The sequence below is a fragment of the Felis catus genome, chromosome D4, assembly GCF_018350175.1.
Source record: "Felis catus isolate Fca126 chromosome D4, F.catus_Fca126_mat1.0, whole genome shotgun sequence".
Classification (NCBI taxonomy): domain Eukaryota; kingdom Metazoa; phylum Chordata; class Mammalia; order Carnivora; family Felidae; genus Felis; species Felis catus.
Genome location: NC_058380.1, coordinates 8,092,060 through 8,109,948, shown reverse-complemented (window position 1 = coordinate 8,109,948; position 17,889 = coordinate 8,092,060). Strand labels below are relative to the sequence as shown.

At 40.3% G+C, this 17,889-nt stretch overlaps 1 protein-coding gene across 13 annotated transcripts in view; it reads right to left on the bottom strand.

Annotated features, from left to right (window-relative positions):
- Positions 1-17,889, bottom strand: part of RFX3 (regulatory factor X3) — a 295,498-nt gene that overhangs the window by 158,996 nt on the left and 118,613 nt on the right. For 11 of the 13 annotated variants that reach the window (XM_019815721.3, XM_019815723.3, XM_023243298.2 and 8 more), the window contains one exon: positions 6,297-6,421. In XM_019815721.3, the coding sequence (XP_019671280.2) occupies positions 6,297-6,421 (125 nt within the window). Of the gene's footprint in view, positions 1-6,296; positions 6,422-7,923; positions 7,947-8,079; positions 8,239-17,889 lie in introns of those variants that run through there. The other 2 variants (XM_019815726.3, XM_045043103.1) reach the window with 2 other exon arrangements.

The window sequence follows — 17,889 nt, the reverse complement described above, 5'->3', positions numbered from 1 at the left end:
ATAGGATTACTCCACTATTTAAATAGTACTCAGCAGAGATGTTCAACTAAAAGGCCTTCATATTCGATTGGCACAATGAAATTTATTTCAATTGTAAATCAGCATGTTCCCTTGAAACACCTTTTTATATTAGATCCTAAAAATAAGCAGTTCTGGCTCTGAAAAATAAAATAAATATGCTCTTCAAGAGATAAAATCACTGTCTTTTGTTTTCCTACAAAAAGACATTGAACTGGAATTCATTTTAAAACGTAACCCCATCTTTTAGGATGTCTGTCACAGTCTTAATTAGGAGAACACTGTCCCCTTAGGTAACCAAGCCAATGGGAATCAAATCCCAAAAAAGAGCAAACCAACGAAAAATGTCTTTGTTTCTACTGATTAGATGAGATAAAGGTCTCAAATGAAAAGAATTCTATTTCTGTCCATCAAAGCTAGAATGCACAGAAAGCAACTCTCTCTTGACCCTGAACAGAAAAGAAAAAGACAGGACTGATCGAGGGCACTACCTCAGGCTTAGCTCTCCAAACTAGCAAAGGGAGCCATTCGAGATATTACTGATCAGATTCTGAGCCAATATAATATTCTGTTATAGATTTAATATGCTACAGACAACCTTTTGTTCCCCTTAATCACTGTTCATTGCTTCCATCACAAGAACTTTCTCATGGGCATGCTGCTAATCACAGTTTCTCGGGTTGTGACGATATATATACTACACGAGGGAACACTACACAGAGGGAACATGGCAAACACAAGTGAGCATAAAAATGACCCCTTGTTGAAGGTGTGGTCTCATGTGAGGATCTCAGGAGTATTCGTAACAAAATTCCTTTCCTAAAATCTGCTTGCTAAAATTTGAGGCTTCGTTTTAAAGATACCCGTGATAAATAGATCTACCGGGATTCATTTAAAATCTACCCTTCTTGAAGACTGCCCTTCACCTAGAACCTAACTAACTGGCAATCCTGACTGAAGCTTGTGTCTCAAACAAAATGTCATTTATCCCTTTGACCACCGGGAGGGAATGCTCACTTGCCAGGATGTACCACAACTTATGTGGCAATGCTAAATATGTGACAGATTGACACTCACCAAGAAGAAACAATATGGCTCCAAAAGAAACAATACTCCCAGAATACAGCTATTCTATTCATTCTGATAACTCAAATTATAGAGAAGAGTCACTGCCCAGAGAGATGACTTACATAAAAACAGAGATTCTTACCTGAACATGATCTTGAAAGGAGTTTTCCTCCATCACATAAAAAAAGGTTTCAATGTCCCAGTTACATACCAAAGACCCGCTAGAAAGAAACAGAGTCCCTGGGCAGGAAACGGTAAAGACAGCAATCTCTGAATAATACAAGAACTTAAACAATGTTGACAGCTCATGTGACACAAGAGTTTTTTCTCTGAATTCAAACAGAAGCCCCTCGACCCCAGGGCTCCACTGAACCTGGGATGTTATGTTTACAAGAAGCGGTACAGAGGCAACACTCGGATCCACTTTGACAGAAAACATGTGGGCTTTCTTCTAAGGAAAGAGGAAGATGGGCAGAGACCGTAGGCAGAGTAAGAACTGTAGTGGGAGGGGCAGTTAACACTGGGAAACATGAAAGGGAGAAAAAGTCCCGGGGCCCTGGTTCAGGGTGGATTAGGAATTCTCTTCTGTGTCAGCGCCATTATGGAATACCTGAAGCCCAAAATGAAAACAAGGAGTGTGTTCGGACTTCCGTCTAGGTTCTGCTTTGAAAAGCATCTCAACTGGCTGGCTGTGAGAGAGAACTGAAGAGTGGAGGACACTTTCCTTCTTCTCTCTCCTCGATTTATCATTCAGTTCTAGAGCAAGCAGGGTCAAAGACCTCTCAGATTTAGGCATCTATCGGCCAAATGGAAGAATAACCTACAAGAAACTGTAACAAATCACTCAAGGCAGGGGAAGGCAGGGGGGAACAACTCATTTCTAGCCATGGTCTATACAGTCTAAGAAGTCTTTTTATAGGATGATAGGATGAGTAATATCAAAAGTTTAGTAACTAATCGAGATAGTGAATTTGAATATTTTTAGAGATTCTATTGAATTGGGCAACAACGTCCTTATTTGGAAGCTTGAGACTCTATGGTGTTTTGTGAAATGATGAAAAATTATAAAAGACAGGAAATTTGACAAAGTATTATATAACAAGACCATGTAGTCATTGCTCAGAATTCTCTATTCCTGAACCAGACTGTCTAAGGAAAGGTGGAAAGTTGAGTCTTGAGATCATACAGAATAAATGAAAAACCACAGAAATAATTTTAGAATCAACATTTTACTTGGTACTTATTACACAGTGAGATTAAAACCTTGGTGCTTTGAAGAAACAGAACTATATATATTAGATCTCAAAATTGTCTGGTCTCTCAACTTTCTAAAAAATACAGTATCACATGCCTCAACCTTAAAAAATTTTGAGCTATACACCTTGTCTTCACATCAAAGTGGCCAAAGCAAAGACACAATGAAAGTTCAATCAATGTGGAGCACCCTGGATGGCTCAGTCAGTTGAGCATCCAACTTTTGATTTTGACTCAGGTCATGATCCCAGGGTCATAGGATCAAGCTCTGAGTTGGGCTCTACTCTCAGCATGGAGCCTGCTTAAGAGTCTCTCTCCCACTCCCTCTGTCCCTCCCCTGCTCACGCACTTTCTCTCAAATAAATAAATAAATCAAGTTGAAGCAATAGAAGTAACTACTTTTGACATCAATGCTATAATTTCGATATCCGTCATGGGTCGGTGACAAAGGTGAGAAGCTTTTAAAGGTGCCCCACCACGGTTTGAAAACTCAAGAATGACATCAGCACATTAACAATACAAAGGTTACACACAAGTTAAGAGCAGTAGGAAATTACTGCAGCAGCGATCTTATCAGTTATAGAAAACATATCCACAGGGACACTGTTAGAATGCACTAGGGAGTGTCAAACGTGACACTTTTCCAGGGGTGCCTGGGTGGCTCAGATGGTTAAGTGTCCGACTTCGGCTCAGGTCACGATCTCGCGGTTTGTGAGTTCTGGCCCCACTTTGGACTCTGTGCTGACAGCTCAGAGCCTGGAGCCTGCTTTGGATTCTGTGTCTCCCTCTCTTCTCTGTCCCTCCCCTGCTCGCACTCTCTCTCTCTCTTTCTCAAAAATAAACATTAAAAAATCTTTTTAAAAATGTGACACTTTTCTAGTTTCAAAAAAAAAAAAGGAAGAAAAAAAAAGAAAAGAAAAAAATGACAGAGGAGAAAAAATTCCTTCCAAGTAAGCCTGGAAGGACTACATCACAGGTAACTCTGGGCAAGTATCACACTAACCCACTACGTGAAATAAAACACTTTGTTGACAAAAAGAAAACAAAGAGTTCTCACCTTCTTTGCTTGGTGTAAGGGGGTGTAAAGGATCACCTGCCTGGAATGTCCTAGAGGAAAGAGCTAACTTGAGGCACTGAAAAATATGCCTGCTAAAAATGAGCCATATGGCCTAGCACAATGTTTTCCGAAGTGTGGTCCACGTGTACATGACATTATTTTCTACGAGGACACGGACAAGTTAATGTGTGCGTACATATGATCTTCTATTTACGGCTGGTGATACTGATTTTCCATTTCTGGTAGCAATTTTTTTTTTAAGTTTCTTTATTTTGAGAGAGAGAGAGAGAGAGAAAAAGAGAGAGAGAGAGAGAGAGAGAGAGAGAGCAGGTGAGGGGACACAGAGAGAGGGAGAGAGAGAGTCCCAAGCAGGCTCTGCAATGTCAGTGTGGGGCCTGACACGGGGATCGATCTCACGAGCCCAAAGATCATGACCTGAGCCAAAACCGAGTCGGACGCTTAACCGACTGAGCCATCCAGGAACTCTGCAATGTTTGTTTTGTAAGGTAGGTATTTCATATGAAAAGTGATTCTACTTAAGCACCAATCAGAGGCCCTCCACGAACTGTAAGCAGTGACGGGGGTGACTGCTTTCCCTAACTTTGGTGAAAGTTGGGAGATTTATTCTTTGGCCTAATCTCTACACTAAGGAAGACCAACCGCGGGTGATACCATGTGAAAAAAAGAAGGATTAAGTGAATCGGGGCAAGAAATACCCAACTCTCGTCCCCTACTCAGCTTTCAGGAAGCCAAGTTTATGCCCCAGGGAGGAAGCTGGAGAAGTCTTCTTTAAAAATATGACAACCCGGGGCGCCTGGGTGGCGCAGTCGGTTAAGCGTCCGACTTCAGCCAGGTCACGATCTCGCGGTCCGTGAGTTCGAGCCCCGCGTCGGGCTCTGGGCTGACGGCTCAGAGCCTGGAGCCTGTTTCCGATTCTGTGTCTCCCTCTCTCTCTGCCCCTCCCCTGTTCATGCTCTGTCTCTCTCTGTCCCAAAAATAAATAAATGTTGAAAAAAAAAATAAAAATAAATAAATAAATAAATAAATAAATAAATAAATAAATAAATAAAATAAAAATATGACAACCCGAAAAGAAAAAAAAAAAAAAAAAGACAACCCAAGAGGAAAAACAAAGAACATCAGACGGTCCCCAGTTAAAAAGCCCAGTCAAATGACCCTGTATTGAAGTTAACAAGACCCACTCATGCATTCAAATCAGCTGTTTACCCTCATGCTTTTAAATATGGATAAACACCCAAAGATTAGCAGACATCTGAGAAAAGCCTCAAAAATAAAAGATAAAAAAAAAAACTCACAAAACAAAAAACAAAGTAGTGTGAAGGAAATGGATTCTAAAGGAAAAACTTCCAACAAGTTTTAAAAAGTTAATAATTTCAGAGAAAAAAAAAGATACCATAAATCAGGAAATACAACATGATGTTATAAAAAGGAACATACAGACGGGGTGCCTGGATGGCTCAGTTGGTTGGGCATCCAACTCGGCTCGGGTCATGATCTCATGGTTCGTGGGTTCAAGCCCCATGTCGGGCTCTGTGCTGACAGCTCAGAGCCTGGAGCCTGCTTTCAGATTCTGTGTCTCTGTCTCTCTACCCCTCCACCACTCGACTCTATCTCTTTCAATAATAAATAGACATTTAAAAAAAATAAAAAAGGAACATAGAGGAAAAAAATTTTTTTAACATTTTCTTTTTTTAAATTTCTTTTTTAATGTTTATTTGTTTTTGAGAAAGAAAGAGACAGAGCGTGAGTGGGGGAAGGGCAGAGAGAGGGAGACACAGAATCTGAAGCAGGCTCCAGGCTCTGAGCTATCAGCACAGAGCCTAATGCAGGGCTCAAACTCACAGACCACCAGATCATGACCTGAGCCAAGGTCACACACTTAAGCGACTGAGCTACCCAGGAGCCCCCGGGAAAATTTTTCAAAAGCTTCTTCTTGGTGACAGCACTCTCCCTGTCCATCACACTTCTACCTCCTGAAAAGAATTCTACCTCAATCTGTCTGTCATTTAGGAAAATACATCCCTTTCCCTAGTTACTTTTTTGGTAATTGTAAGAGCAACATTTGCTAAAGTTTCTCCTTGATACTAAGAAATTACAGGCAAATCTCAAGTCTCAAGAGAACGCTTGATACGATCTTTCTCATTTAATTTCTCACTACTCCTTGGAAGAAATGACAGGCCACGGTGTTCACCATCCACATGACAGAACTATTATCCGGCATGAAGAGCATTTACCTCGTCAGTATCTTCCCAAAACAGACCGAGTGTCCTGGGTCTGAATAAGCTCTGTAGTAAACGTGTGATGATGAATTCATTCCCAATTCTTTACGTGGGATGAGTCAGATCTCCAGACCTTTAAGATCATTTAATTTTCATTCAACACTATTTTTTCAGTCGCCGTAATACTCAGACCTTTCCCAAAACATCACAAAGGTGAAATCCTTGCCTGTAAGGTACGCACAACCCCTCCATTAAGTACCACTTACTGGGAGCCAATTATATGAAACTGTGATGGCTGATATTTCGGTAAGAGAGAAATAGGGTGTTGTGATAAAGAACAAGAGAGGGGAGAAGAGAGGGAGGATGGTCAAGCCAGAAAGCAGTGTTTTCTTCAGGAGTTAAGAGACAGACTCTTTCAGAAGAGGGATTTATACAGTTGGGCTCCTTTTCTTTGTATCCCGATAGCCCCACGGAGAGAATGTGCCACATCCAGGAAAGGCTCAAGAAACATTTGCTGCATGAACCTAAGAACGGAACCAAATCAATCTTAGCACCCACCGGACTAGCAAGTGTAGTCTAAATCCCCTTTGGACACAGCTGCGTGGGAGAGTCAACACAAGGAGAGGCAGGGCATTTCTCTGCGAACAGCGGCTCCTTACCTGTTGTTGTACCGGTACCTGCTGCACCACCTGGGTAGGTACCGCTGCTTGACTAGCCACAGATGTCTGTAAAGTCACTGTCGAACCTGTGTCCGACCCGGTCTCTGATGTCTGCATGATGGTCTCTGAAATACAGTATCAGAAAGAAAGTTTTAAGTGCTCTCTTTGCACGATTAGCTACATTACATTTGTTCTAAAATTCCTATACTTAGGGGCGCCTGGATGGCTCAGTTGGATGAGGGTCCGACTTTGGCTCAAGCCGTGATCTCGTGGTCCATGAGTTCGAGCCCCGCATCGGGCTCTGTGCTGACTGCTCAGAGCCTGGAGCCTGCTTCAGAATCTGTGTCTCCCTCTCCCTCTGTCCCTCCCCTACTCATGTTCTGTCTCTCTCTCTCTCTCTCAAAAATAAACATGAGGAAAAAAAACTATACTTAGAGTAACTTTCAACTCTCAGAATATTTCTTACCCCAACATACTGCCATGATATTCCAGGCAGCTTTATAGTCATTCTGTTCACTTTTTAAGTCTACACAGAAAATTACCAATTCACATTAAAAAAAAAATCCCCATTTACACTTATTTTGAGGCTATAAAAGTTGAACTTCATTGAAATCTACCTTCCTTAGGTCTCATCTGTTAATAAAAGTTTCAATCATATTATAAACTGTAGACCAAAATTATTTTAAGATTCTCAATTTTCAGAACACAAACCCTAGCTGGATGCAAGTATGTCATAAAATTTTATTTTCTAGACACTTTTAGAGGCCATTAGCGTGTCCCCCAAAGGTGTACAATTCAGAATACATTATTCCTAACATCCTTTCCAACTTTCAAACTTACTATGCAGTGATCTAAAAAATTAATAATAATAATGTATACCCAAAACTTAACCAAAGGAACAAGCTCACTAATTTGCTGTGACTGTGGTATAGTGTACTAAAATCAACCTTGATTTTACCCAGAGGTAGCCAAATATCAACAACGTTTAGTATTTTGGACATGGGGAGGACCGCTATTATGTAAATGAGGCTGGTAAGCAAGACACGAAATTTTAGCTTCCCTCATTCACAGTTCAGCATGGCACATTTTTAAAGTTCGTATGTGCCTGATCTAGCTACACAGGTTAAATTTTGTAGTGTGTAATGTAACAGGTGTGGTTTCTAAGACCTCCTGGTCTCAACATTCCCTTTTGCTACTTATAGATCTGCTACTGAGCAGGGACCAGAATTCTAATATTCTTTCCTGGGGGCTGGGGGAACAATATTTAATTGGTAATTTAAGAAAAATACTGCACTGTGGTTTAAATCTGTGAACAGCAGGGTGAACATTAATTTTCCCCAAGAAAATTCAAAAAGAGCATCCAGTTCTTTCAAGTAGAAAATTAAGCCCCAGGGGTGCCTGGGTGGCTCAGTTGGTTAAGCGTCCGACTTCGGCTCAGGTCATGATCTCATGGTTCGAGAGTTCGAGCCCTGCGTCGGGCTCTGTGCTGACAGCTCAGAACCTGGAGCTGCTTCAGATTCTGTCTTCCTCTCTCCCTGCCCCTGCCCTGCCTGTACTCTGTCTCCCTCTCAAAAATAAACATTTTTAAAAATTAAATAGAAAAAAGAAAGAAAATTAAGCCCCTTACCATCTTTTGTCAACGCGTCCCCTCTCTTCCAATGTTTCCCCCAAACCTTTTCTATCATCTCATTCAATTTTAGAAATGGACCTCTGAAGACATCTAATCTACTCTTCTCATTTTATAAATGAGGACACTGAAACCCAGAGAGGTTAAGAGACTCACTCAAGGGGACAGGAACAGATGTGAGGCGAGGCCTTTTTGCTTTGAATCCATGCTTATTTTTCTTTTCTAGACCTTGACATTGGCATCTCTTTAGGCGATTTGCTTACTCTTTTGTTAGTCAAGGCCCTCAAGCGGCACAATAAACCTTACCACTGCAACAGATACAGCAATGATAGCTAACACCGATTACATGTTCAACCTATGCTAAGGACTCTTCCAAATGCTCTACGTGTTAATTTATAAGTACGTTAATCCATGTAACACCCAGGTGTGACTGGTAGGATTATAATCTCCATTTACAGATGAGGGACCTCGGGCATACAGAGGGAAGGTGGGTAGGAGCTTAAAAAACAAAGGGAAAGTGATACAGACTGTGGCTACCACATCATTTACTTGGGTCGGCTCTTCACGCTCAGCTCCAAGACGTTGAGAATTTGTGGGAAGTCTCCCAATTATCCCAGAGAAAAAAGCTGGAAGTTCAGATTTTTATGTGAAATCTTCCAAATGGTGGCTCATTTAAAAAAAAAATCTAGCATTCATCTCCAAGCAAACACACACACACACACACACACACACACACACACACACATCCCTCTGGGCTACCATTAAGACCATGGATACACCTGAAATTGAGAATGACAGTATTCACCACAGAAAGTTCTTGCCTAAGTAAGATGACTGGAGGACCCTTGGTCGTCAAAATTTGGGGAAGGGATACACATGAGGAATCCTATCTGTATCTCTTCCTTTATTCCATCACAGAGGGGGAAAAAAAAATGCCCTCCCAAAAAGGAAAGCGAAAGTCAACGTCCTTTGATTCACTACATGCTTATAAGCCATCAATCCCTTTTGTGCGACAGCAGAAGGGCTGTGAGTGAGGGGGGATGTCTTTCTGCAGAGAATGAGGAAGGAACCAGATGTTGCTTACCGAGTCTTTAGTGAGGTTTCCTTAGCCTAACTAATGCCAACCTAGGTGGAGGCCTCGGTCCGTTTAGTATACAAATGAAGAAAACAGAGTCGCCAATTATGTCCAATCAAAGGTGGGTGTTTCTTAGAGTGTAGTCACTCACCTAAAACTCCCTCCTATTTCTCCCAGTGCTGGCTGGGAATTTTCTCGAGGCTTTCTCGTGTGCCCATACGTTGTAATGCAGATCAGTCTACACACCCATTTTAGTATACGACCCAACCTTGACATCGACTATTTTAGACCTAACATATGCAACAATAAAAAGAAAGATCTCTTTAAAAATTAAATATATTTTTAAAGCAATTCCTAAGAATTCTCCATAAACCACATGAGAAAGCTTATCAGAAGATAACGGGCATAGATGTGAAAACTGGCTTCTCAAGACTATATTATATTAGACTCCACAGACAGGCTTTGGTTCAGAGTAACTACAAATTAAAATTCTTAATTGCCAATATTTAAATATCAGAAATCTGTGGTAAAAACCAAATTTCCAGATACAAAAAAATGTGAAGATTTAGAAAAGGTGAGCATACAGTGTATGTTTTATAGGCAAATTATTTAAATGGAAATACTCCTTCACTTGCCTGGCCTCTATAGACATTTGAGTTCATGACACTTTTTGGGGTAACCAGAAATTCAGTCTTACCAATCCAGATTGAAAATGGAGAATAATTTTTTGGGTTTGAGACCGTCTTAATAACATTTAAACTCATTCACTTCTTCTATACAGAACAGAAATACCCAGGTTTGACCACTTTACCAACAGAAATGCGTGACCAGACAATTGGAACTAATATTTTCCCCATTTTACAGACGAGTCAACGGGAGACTCACAGACGTTAAGTCACTTAACCAAGGTCAAGCAGCTGGAGGTAGGAAAGGAGGGTTTGGACCTCCCACTGAAGTTCACGCACTAGACAACTAGACCAAGTGGGGAGTCCTGAATTTCAGAGCAGACACCGCACAGATAGAAGAGAGTAAGAGAAAATAACGCAAACTGGGGAGATTTTCAGAATGAGAAAGAAGGAAAAAGGTTCCGACTACTTTACAGGAGCAACCTTTGCAGAACAGACTGGGGGACAAAATGGATAGAAAATGATGGCTTTATAACCTCAGGTTGGAAAGTCACGGCGAGCCTTCCATCCGGCCTCTGGCTCTACGCATATGCCACGTCAAAACCGGCACATAAAGTCCCATCCCGGACAACAAACAGCTGCCCCTGAACATCATCTGTTTACTCCTGAGTGGCTGATCCCCATCCTGTCTCACCGGCTCTTGGATCATAAAGGGTCATGCCAACTGATAAGAACTTAGTTTCTCCATCTTTCCTTGAAAGACACAACTTCATTCTCCTTTAATGGCATTGTCTTCCTTGGTTTTGACGACGAGGCTTTCTTTGCCAAAGCCTCATGGCTTGAGAGGGTCTCAGTCACATCCGTGGCAGAGACTGGCTCAAAAACTCATGACCATAATTAGGTGAATCGGCTAACAAGTATCTCCCAGGTGCCACACATTATGCTAACTGCTTGAAATACTTCTCATTTAATCCTCTTAGGACTCCCATAATGGAAGTGTTCTTATTTCCACTTTAAAAATAAGGCAACTGAGGCACAAATGTACTCAATAACTTGCTGAAAGCCACAGAGCTAGTAAGGGGAAGAGCCTGAATTCAACCCTAGGTTTATCGGACTCCAAAGCCCTCGATGTCACTCTGGATAGTACTTTGTAATATCATGATGATAAGGCTTCCAAATGAAAAGCTAGAGACTATTATTGATCTGAACAGCAAAGTCTTTGGGATTCTCAACCCACTGTATTTCATCTACACTTCCAATAACAACGGACAGACATCCCTTCTCTCTCCGACATCGAAATTAGGAAGTATTCTCTCTCTTTCTGCTGAGGCCATAATAAAACCTAACTAGTAAGTTTTTTTCCAGAGGCATTTTAACGGATTAATTCTGAAGACCTGACTTAACAGCAGATCAATTAGAATGTTAAAGCATGTTCGAGGAGTATAACCCTCCTGCCAAATTTTGCTAAACAGATCATTTAAACCCACCGACGCATTCAGAGTATTCTGGTAGCTTTCCAACATTTCAGCAAAGCAAGAATCATCACGGAGGGTAGTGTCTGAGCAGGCTTCATTTGGAGGTTTTGTTTTAGACCCAACATAAGGTTTATGTGTACATTGGAGGTGTTCCTATTCATCTAGCAGTGGTTTCTGTGCTCTGTTTATGTTTGGGAGTAATGTGGTTAGTTTAGTTCCTTCACAGCCCCCTTTCAAGTGATATTTGTTTATCAGCCACAAATGCAGTCACATTAATCCATTCTGATAAGCTAAATAAGCCCCTGCAGCTGGTCCATGACGCAGCCCATATGTAAATGAGTTGTATATTCTTGCAGGAGAGACATGCGCGATTTCAGTTCCGTCTTCCTTGCCTAATGTGGCAGTCAGGTGTCAGGAGCAACCGATGCTTGTTTGACAAAGGACCTTTTTATTCTGGCTAATTAAGCAGTTGGACACACCCGCCTGTTAACGGTTCTGTTTTGCACAGCCAACTCTGGCTGAATCATGCGAATCTACAGCTAAATAGGCCACATTTTGAAAGAAGGCTAATTAACCCCTAGGAGAAGGAAAAGAATATTGCAAAAACCCAGCTGCTGAAAGCGACAAGATTAGCATTTCTTCAACCTGACGGGCAAAACCCAGGCAAAGCAAACGTGTTTGGAACAAACATGCGTTATTTGCAAGTTTCAAGGCGTTCAAACGTTCTTTATGGAACTTCCTGAAGATTATTTAATACACTCAAATTCACAGTTGGATTCCTTTTATCACACACAATATACACGCCAAATTAAATGGTTTAATAGTCTGACCTAATCAATTACTTTTCAAACAGAACTATCTAAGTGGGATAGCTTAAAAATAGGTAGTATCCATCTAATTTTTATTGGGGTTTTTCAGCCTGAAATAATTTGCTTTCTAAAGAAGCAAAGTCTGCAAAGTTTGGCTCGACTACACTGACGATATTGTTTTGTGTGTGTGTGTGTGTGTGTGTGTGTGTGTGTGTGTGTGTGTGTGTGTGTTTTACACTGAGGAATGTAACAGGTTCCAATTCAGTATAGAAAATAAAGACTTGTAATTTAATTTTCAAGTGCGACAGAGAATTTCCTTCCTTTTTCCTTAGTATGGAAAAACAAAAGATGTTCCTTCTAATTCCTAATTGAACCAAATTAACCAAAGTTAATATTACAATAGTCACTTAATGGGTGTAAAAAAAATAAATCACATCTACAATGTGACATTCAACTATAAATTATTTACTTGAAAACCTGGTTCAACATAAGAGCATGGGAATTTACAAAAAAAAAATTGGCATAATTTGAATTACTGTTTTTAAAATACAGAACAAAAACTTTAACGTTGGTATGCCTTTACACAGAAAAACCCCAAATCATAATTGATGTTTTGTGACATGCAATTTTTACTACCAATATTCTGATTAAGCATCAGCATTGTTGAATAAATGTGAGAAAAAAAATAAATATTAGTATACATAATGCCCAGAGCAATTAAAATCTCTATTAAAATTAGATGACTGAAAAGAGCTGTGCTATTGGGGGGGGGGGGGAGTTGACATTGCTTACTTTCCTTAACATAAAATTAAATATGAAATGTATACATTTCTGACTCTTCTGGAGTAGATGGTGAAAACATTACGATTATTTCAATTCTATTAAAAAAAAACCCTAAGGATATTAAGCAACTTTTAAAAACAACAATATAATATAAAACAGAGCGTATTAGAAAGGTTATATACATAAGGTAAATACTCCTAAGTTTAACTTTTTGAAACTCACAAAAACAGACTGAGCTGATTAATTTAGCAACAACTGTAAAAACACTGTGACTTTGCTTTCTTCCCCCACTTTATCCAGTACAAATGCTAGAAACTGATAAAGCTACAGACTGCAGTCAGCCTTTTTAATTTAAAATACACCTCTGAAAGTTTATTCCTTGTAAAACACAGGGCTTTATCAAATCAATATATCAAGTAACTGAAGGGATTTATGATTTTTTATATTATAAAAGCTCTGCCTGTGTATTTAGGTTTAATGTTGTAATCCTCATGACTGTGTACAATTAATCTTTTGCACTAAATTGATCTGTAGAAAATGATGGAATGATAATAGTGTAGACTGTTAGGCAGTCATCTTTCTGTGATAGCTGATGACAGTGATTAATGTTGGCGACGATTAATCAGCACACTGGTAACATATACAGGTTGCCTGGGTAACTTTTTTCACTTTTCAAACAAAGGTTTTCGCTTAACTAATTCTTCCCTTGACTCAGAATAGAGTATGAAAAACTGTTTCTTTAGAGAAGAAAAATCAAATTACTTCAGCAGTTTTTATCTTAAAGGACCAATGACAAAATAAAACCATCTACTAACATACTAGTAAAGCCAAACTAGTAAAATAATGTAAGAGCTATTTTATTATTTGTTATTCGTTTCTAGTCGTCAAGAGAAGCTGTCATCAGGCACAGAGGTAATTTTGGGGAAAAGAGACCCAAGTGCTTGTCCAGTCTATTGCTAGTGCCGTTCCAGCATTTTCTGCCACTCGTGGTCGTGAACAGGCAAATCGTGAACAGGTCGTGAACATGACGTACGCAAAAAAATGACACTGCTCAGACATCGGCTGAAAGAAAAAGGAAAGAAAACCAACCAAACAGAAACATCTAAGCATCCTACACTCTTTCCTACTGGAAAGAGAGCCTGAGAACACCATGATGTAATATACAGAAAGATTCTAACCAAAATACATGAGACAAAGCTATGAATGTTTCTCCCTATTGGTCCATCCAATCCTGAGTGACCAGAACCTAATGGATGGAGCATTTAATGATATTAACCCCCAGAACTGACAGATGATGAGCAATGAGCACTTTATTATAAATATATCATCTTCATTGTTAGAGATACTAATAAGAATAGCTGAGCACTTACTATGTGATGGATGCTTTGGACAGATTCAACCCTAATTTCACCCATAACGTAGACATTCCCATTTTATGGCAGAGGAAAGTAACATTTAGAGATTAACTTGCCCAGGGCCATGAAGCTATTAAGAGATGAAGACAGGATTCAAGCCCAGGCTTGTCTGACTCCAATAACAGCACGCCGTCATTGGACCCTAGGTGGCCACACTGACGGCAGCAGCACTGAGGCTATTTTAGTGAAATCAACTTTAAAAGAGATAAAATAGTCTATGAAGACTTTGGGCACTGAGAAAGAATTCTAAATTTGAAGAGACACAAAAAAAATCCCATAAATGGCAAATAGGTACTATACCTAGTATGTAACCAATACACTTTTATGAAGCCATCAAACCTGTAATTTTTATACAGGAAAAGCATACCATGGATTAAAAGAGTCATACACTGACCTTGTGTTCACAAAATATTTTATAGATGAAAGAGGTTATAATATACACTCATTTGCATTTGCATTCCAGAATTTATCCTTAAAAGCAAACAAGGGCCCAGTGAAATGAATGTGTACGTATCTATAACATTCTACATAAACACAAGGATATTCACTCAAATACTGCATATGATAGCCAATAATAAGCCACCAAAATATCCATAATTGGGATACTTATAAATTGTTCTATTCTGCATCCCTATAGTGGAGTGCTACATACATCTATAAAAGCCAACATGGAAGATATTCCTATTTTAAGTATAAAAAGCAGGTTGTCAAATAATATGCAGCCCACCATGCACTCTTCTTAACAGATACATAATTGGTTTGGAAAAATGCTTGGGGAAATAGAATAACATTCACGCAACTTCTAGCTCCTGAAATACGGACCTTATCAAACCAACGACCATATACTTTGGGGGGGTCTCAAGCTAACCTTGAACTTGCTGGCCAAAAGCAATATGGGCTCCAGTTTAGCCTGGGGCCATCCCAAAAAATCAGTCTTAGATTCTGTAGCCTAAAATAGACCTTATAATCTCAAACATAGCTGCAAAAATAGATTTTGATCTGTTCACTTGTGGGGCAAGAGCTCTGTCTCCCTTCCTACTAAGTGGCTCAGAACTCTAAAGGAGCTATAAAAAAAAAAAAAAACACAAAAAAAACAAAACAAACAAAAAAAAACCACTTCAATGTTTCTGCTGGAATAGCCTATTTAAAAAATATAACTGGAGATTATATCTACAGATCCATTCATTGCCAGTTCCATGACCTATGTCATTTTCTGTTGAAGGAAAGAAACCTGGTAACATACATTCCCAAATGTCAAACAGGATCCCTTTTTCTCATGACACTCTCCAGTACCTACTGTCCAATCCAGAATTGAGGCATGAATTTTAATTCTTCTCCCTTGTACACAAACTGATAAGAGCCATGGTGCTTCTTCCAAAGATTTCAAATTGAAAAGAGGATGGGCGCCTGGGTGGCTCAGTAGGTTAAGCATCTGACTTCGGCTCAGGTCAGGATCTCATGGCTTGTGAGTTCGAGCCCCATGTCGGGGCTCCGTGCTCACAGCTCAGAGCCTGCAGCCTGTTTAGGATCCTGCATCTCCCTCTCTCTTACTTTCCTCTGCCCCTCCCCCCACTCATACCCTGTGTCGCTCTCGCTCAAAAATAAATAAACGGTAAAAAAAAAAAATTAAAAAGAAAAAAAAGAAAAGGGGATGTGTAGGTGCATAATCTAGATGGTTAGTCCTACCAGGCCAACAAGTGTTCCCCCTTTTTAAACTAGCTTTAGTCTCTTCTGTTCCTTCTTACTACATACCCTAAACTTCATATACGTAACTCTACATACGTAACACACTCACTAGGATGGCTACATCCACACACACGTAAGTACCCATTCCAGCTTATGTTTTGGGATTGATAAACAGGAAAAGGCTTGCCAACAAGAGCTTCCCAATGGTCTCACTCTACTAGATGGGATGCAAACAAAGGGAGGGTAAAATGGGGCTAAAAGGCGGTATTATTTAAAGAACCACAAGAGAAAACAAGCAGGTAGTGTCACCCCTAAACAGCAGGATTTCCTTTGGGTTTGACGGGGAGTGAAGGCAAGAACAGGAATGCTTAATTTTCTTCACACCAGAGAAGGCTCCAGTAACAACTCTCGGATTCTCTTGCCTACACAAGAAAGTCGTCTATTTTTTTCTCTCATTTCTTTTTCTTTTTATAAAAATGGAAAATAGAGCCTTTTGCAGTTCCTAACTCTCCTAATGACAGGCTCAGAGAGATCAACACATCTAAAAGGGGGAAATAATACCGTATAATACTACTACTAATAATGGAAATAATATACCCCACTTTAAATGTACAGTATCTTAAGGAACTGAACTCTCATTACTTCCATTTTTTAGCAAATGTCATGAACAGGGGTGTGGGCGGACTCAGGGGGGAAAAAAATCTATATATTCACACACATATAAATCCTGGAAACACTTGCTGTAAAACATGCTCTCATCAAATGAAATTTTTATATTGATTTTCACTGTAAAACACATGTGTAAACACTTGGAATAAAGGCTTGGACAAAGGAGGACAAGTAAACCAGTTGAAGATTCCAGCCAACTCGGTACGTTCACAAACTTAACAGAAAAAAATTGTTTATCTCTAAAAATCAGTAATTATTGAAATAAGTCAATCACACTGAATTAAAGACCCTGCCCCCTTGGAGCTTCTTTCACAGGAACTGGTGATGCGCTCCGTGTATGGCTGTCCCTCCACCTCAGTCTAAAGCATTTTCTTGGCTCCAAAAACAATAATTTCTTCTACGGTGGGTTATCTTAGGCTATCTCACAAATCTAGGGTTAACACCCCTAAGTGGTGTTATTAATCTGTTTAAAATCAACTATGCATTCTTTATGTTTGAAAGCAACTGTCATTATGTAATGTTTTATGCAAGTGTGAAATTTCACACAAGGAGTTATTTTCTGTCCTCCCTCCTCCTCTTACACTTTGATGGTGTTCCCCGGGGGCTAAAAAAAAAAAAAAAAAAAAAGGTAAGGGAGGGGCACCTGGGTGGCTCAGTTGGTTGAGCGTCTGACTCTTGATTTCAGCTCAAGTCATGATCTCAGGGCTCATGGGAATGTGGGCTGGAGCCCCACGTCAGGCTCTGCACTGACAGCGTGGAACCTGCTTGGGATTCTGTCTCTCCCTCTCTCTCGGCCCCTCCCCTGCTCTCACTCCCACAGGAGCTCTCTCCCTCTCTTTCAAAAAAAAAAAAAAAAAAAAAAAGGAAGAGAATCCTTCTTTGTTCCTGAAAATACATTAATAGTAACTGTCCTATCCCAATCACTTCCTTTCTCACCATGTTTCCCTCTCACCTCCCCAACCTAATCAGTCCAAAGATTCTGCTTCCTCATAGCTCTTAAACTTCTATTCACATACCTTCCTGTCTCCGGAGCTCAGGTCACTCCCAGCAAGAGGTCCCCAGTGCCGTCGGGATAAACTGCAAACCCCCTAACAGGGCTTCTAAGGCTCGCGAGCATACACCTCTCGCCTACCACCTTCCGAAGACTACGTACAATCCAAACGTGTTCTGCTTGTGGACTCCTCTCAGTGCCCAAAACCTAGAGCCTCTGAATGAGGAGATCCCTCCAATTCAAAGCATGCTTCCTTCCTACGTTCTCTCATCTTCGCTCCAGCTTTCAGATCTCAGGATAAACTCCACTTCCCCCAGACAGCCTTCCAAACCACCACCACTCTCCTCCCTTCTTCTTGGCAAATCTGGGACTGGGGTTCCCCTGGGTGCTCCTACAGCACCTTACTTCTACTCCGTGCACAGCAAGTATCATACTGT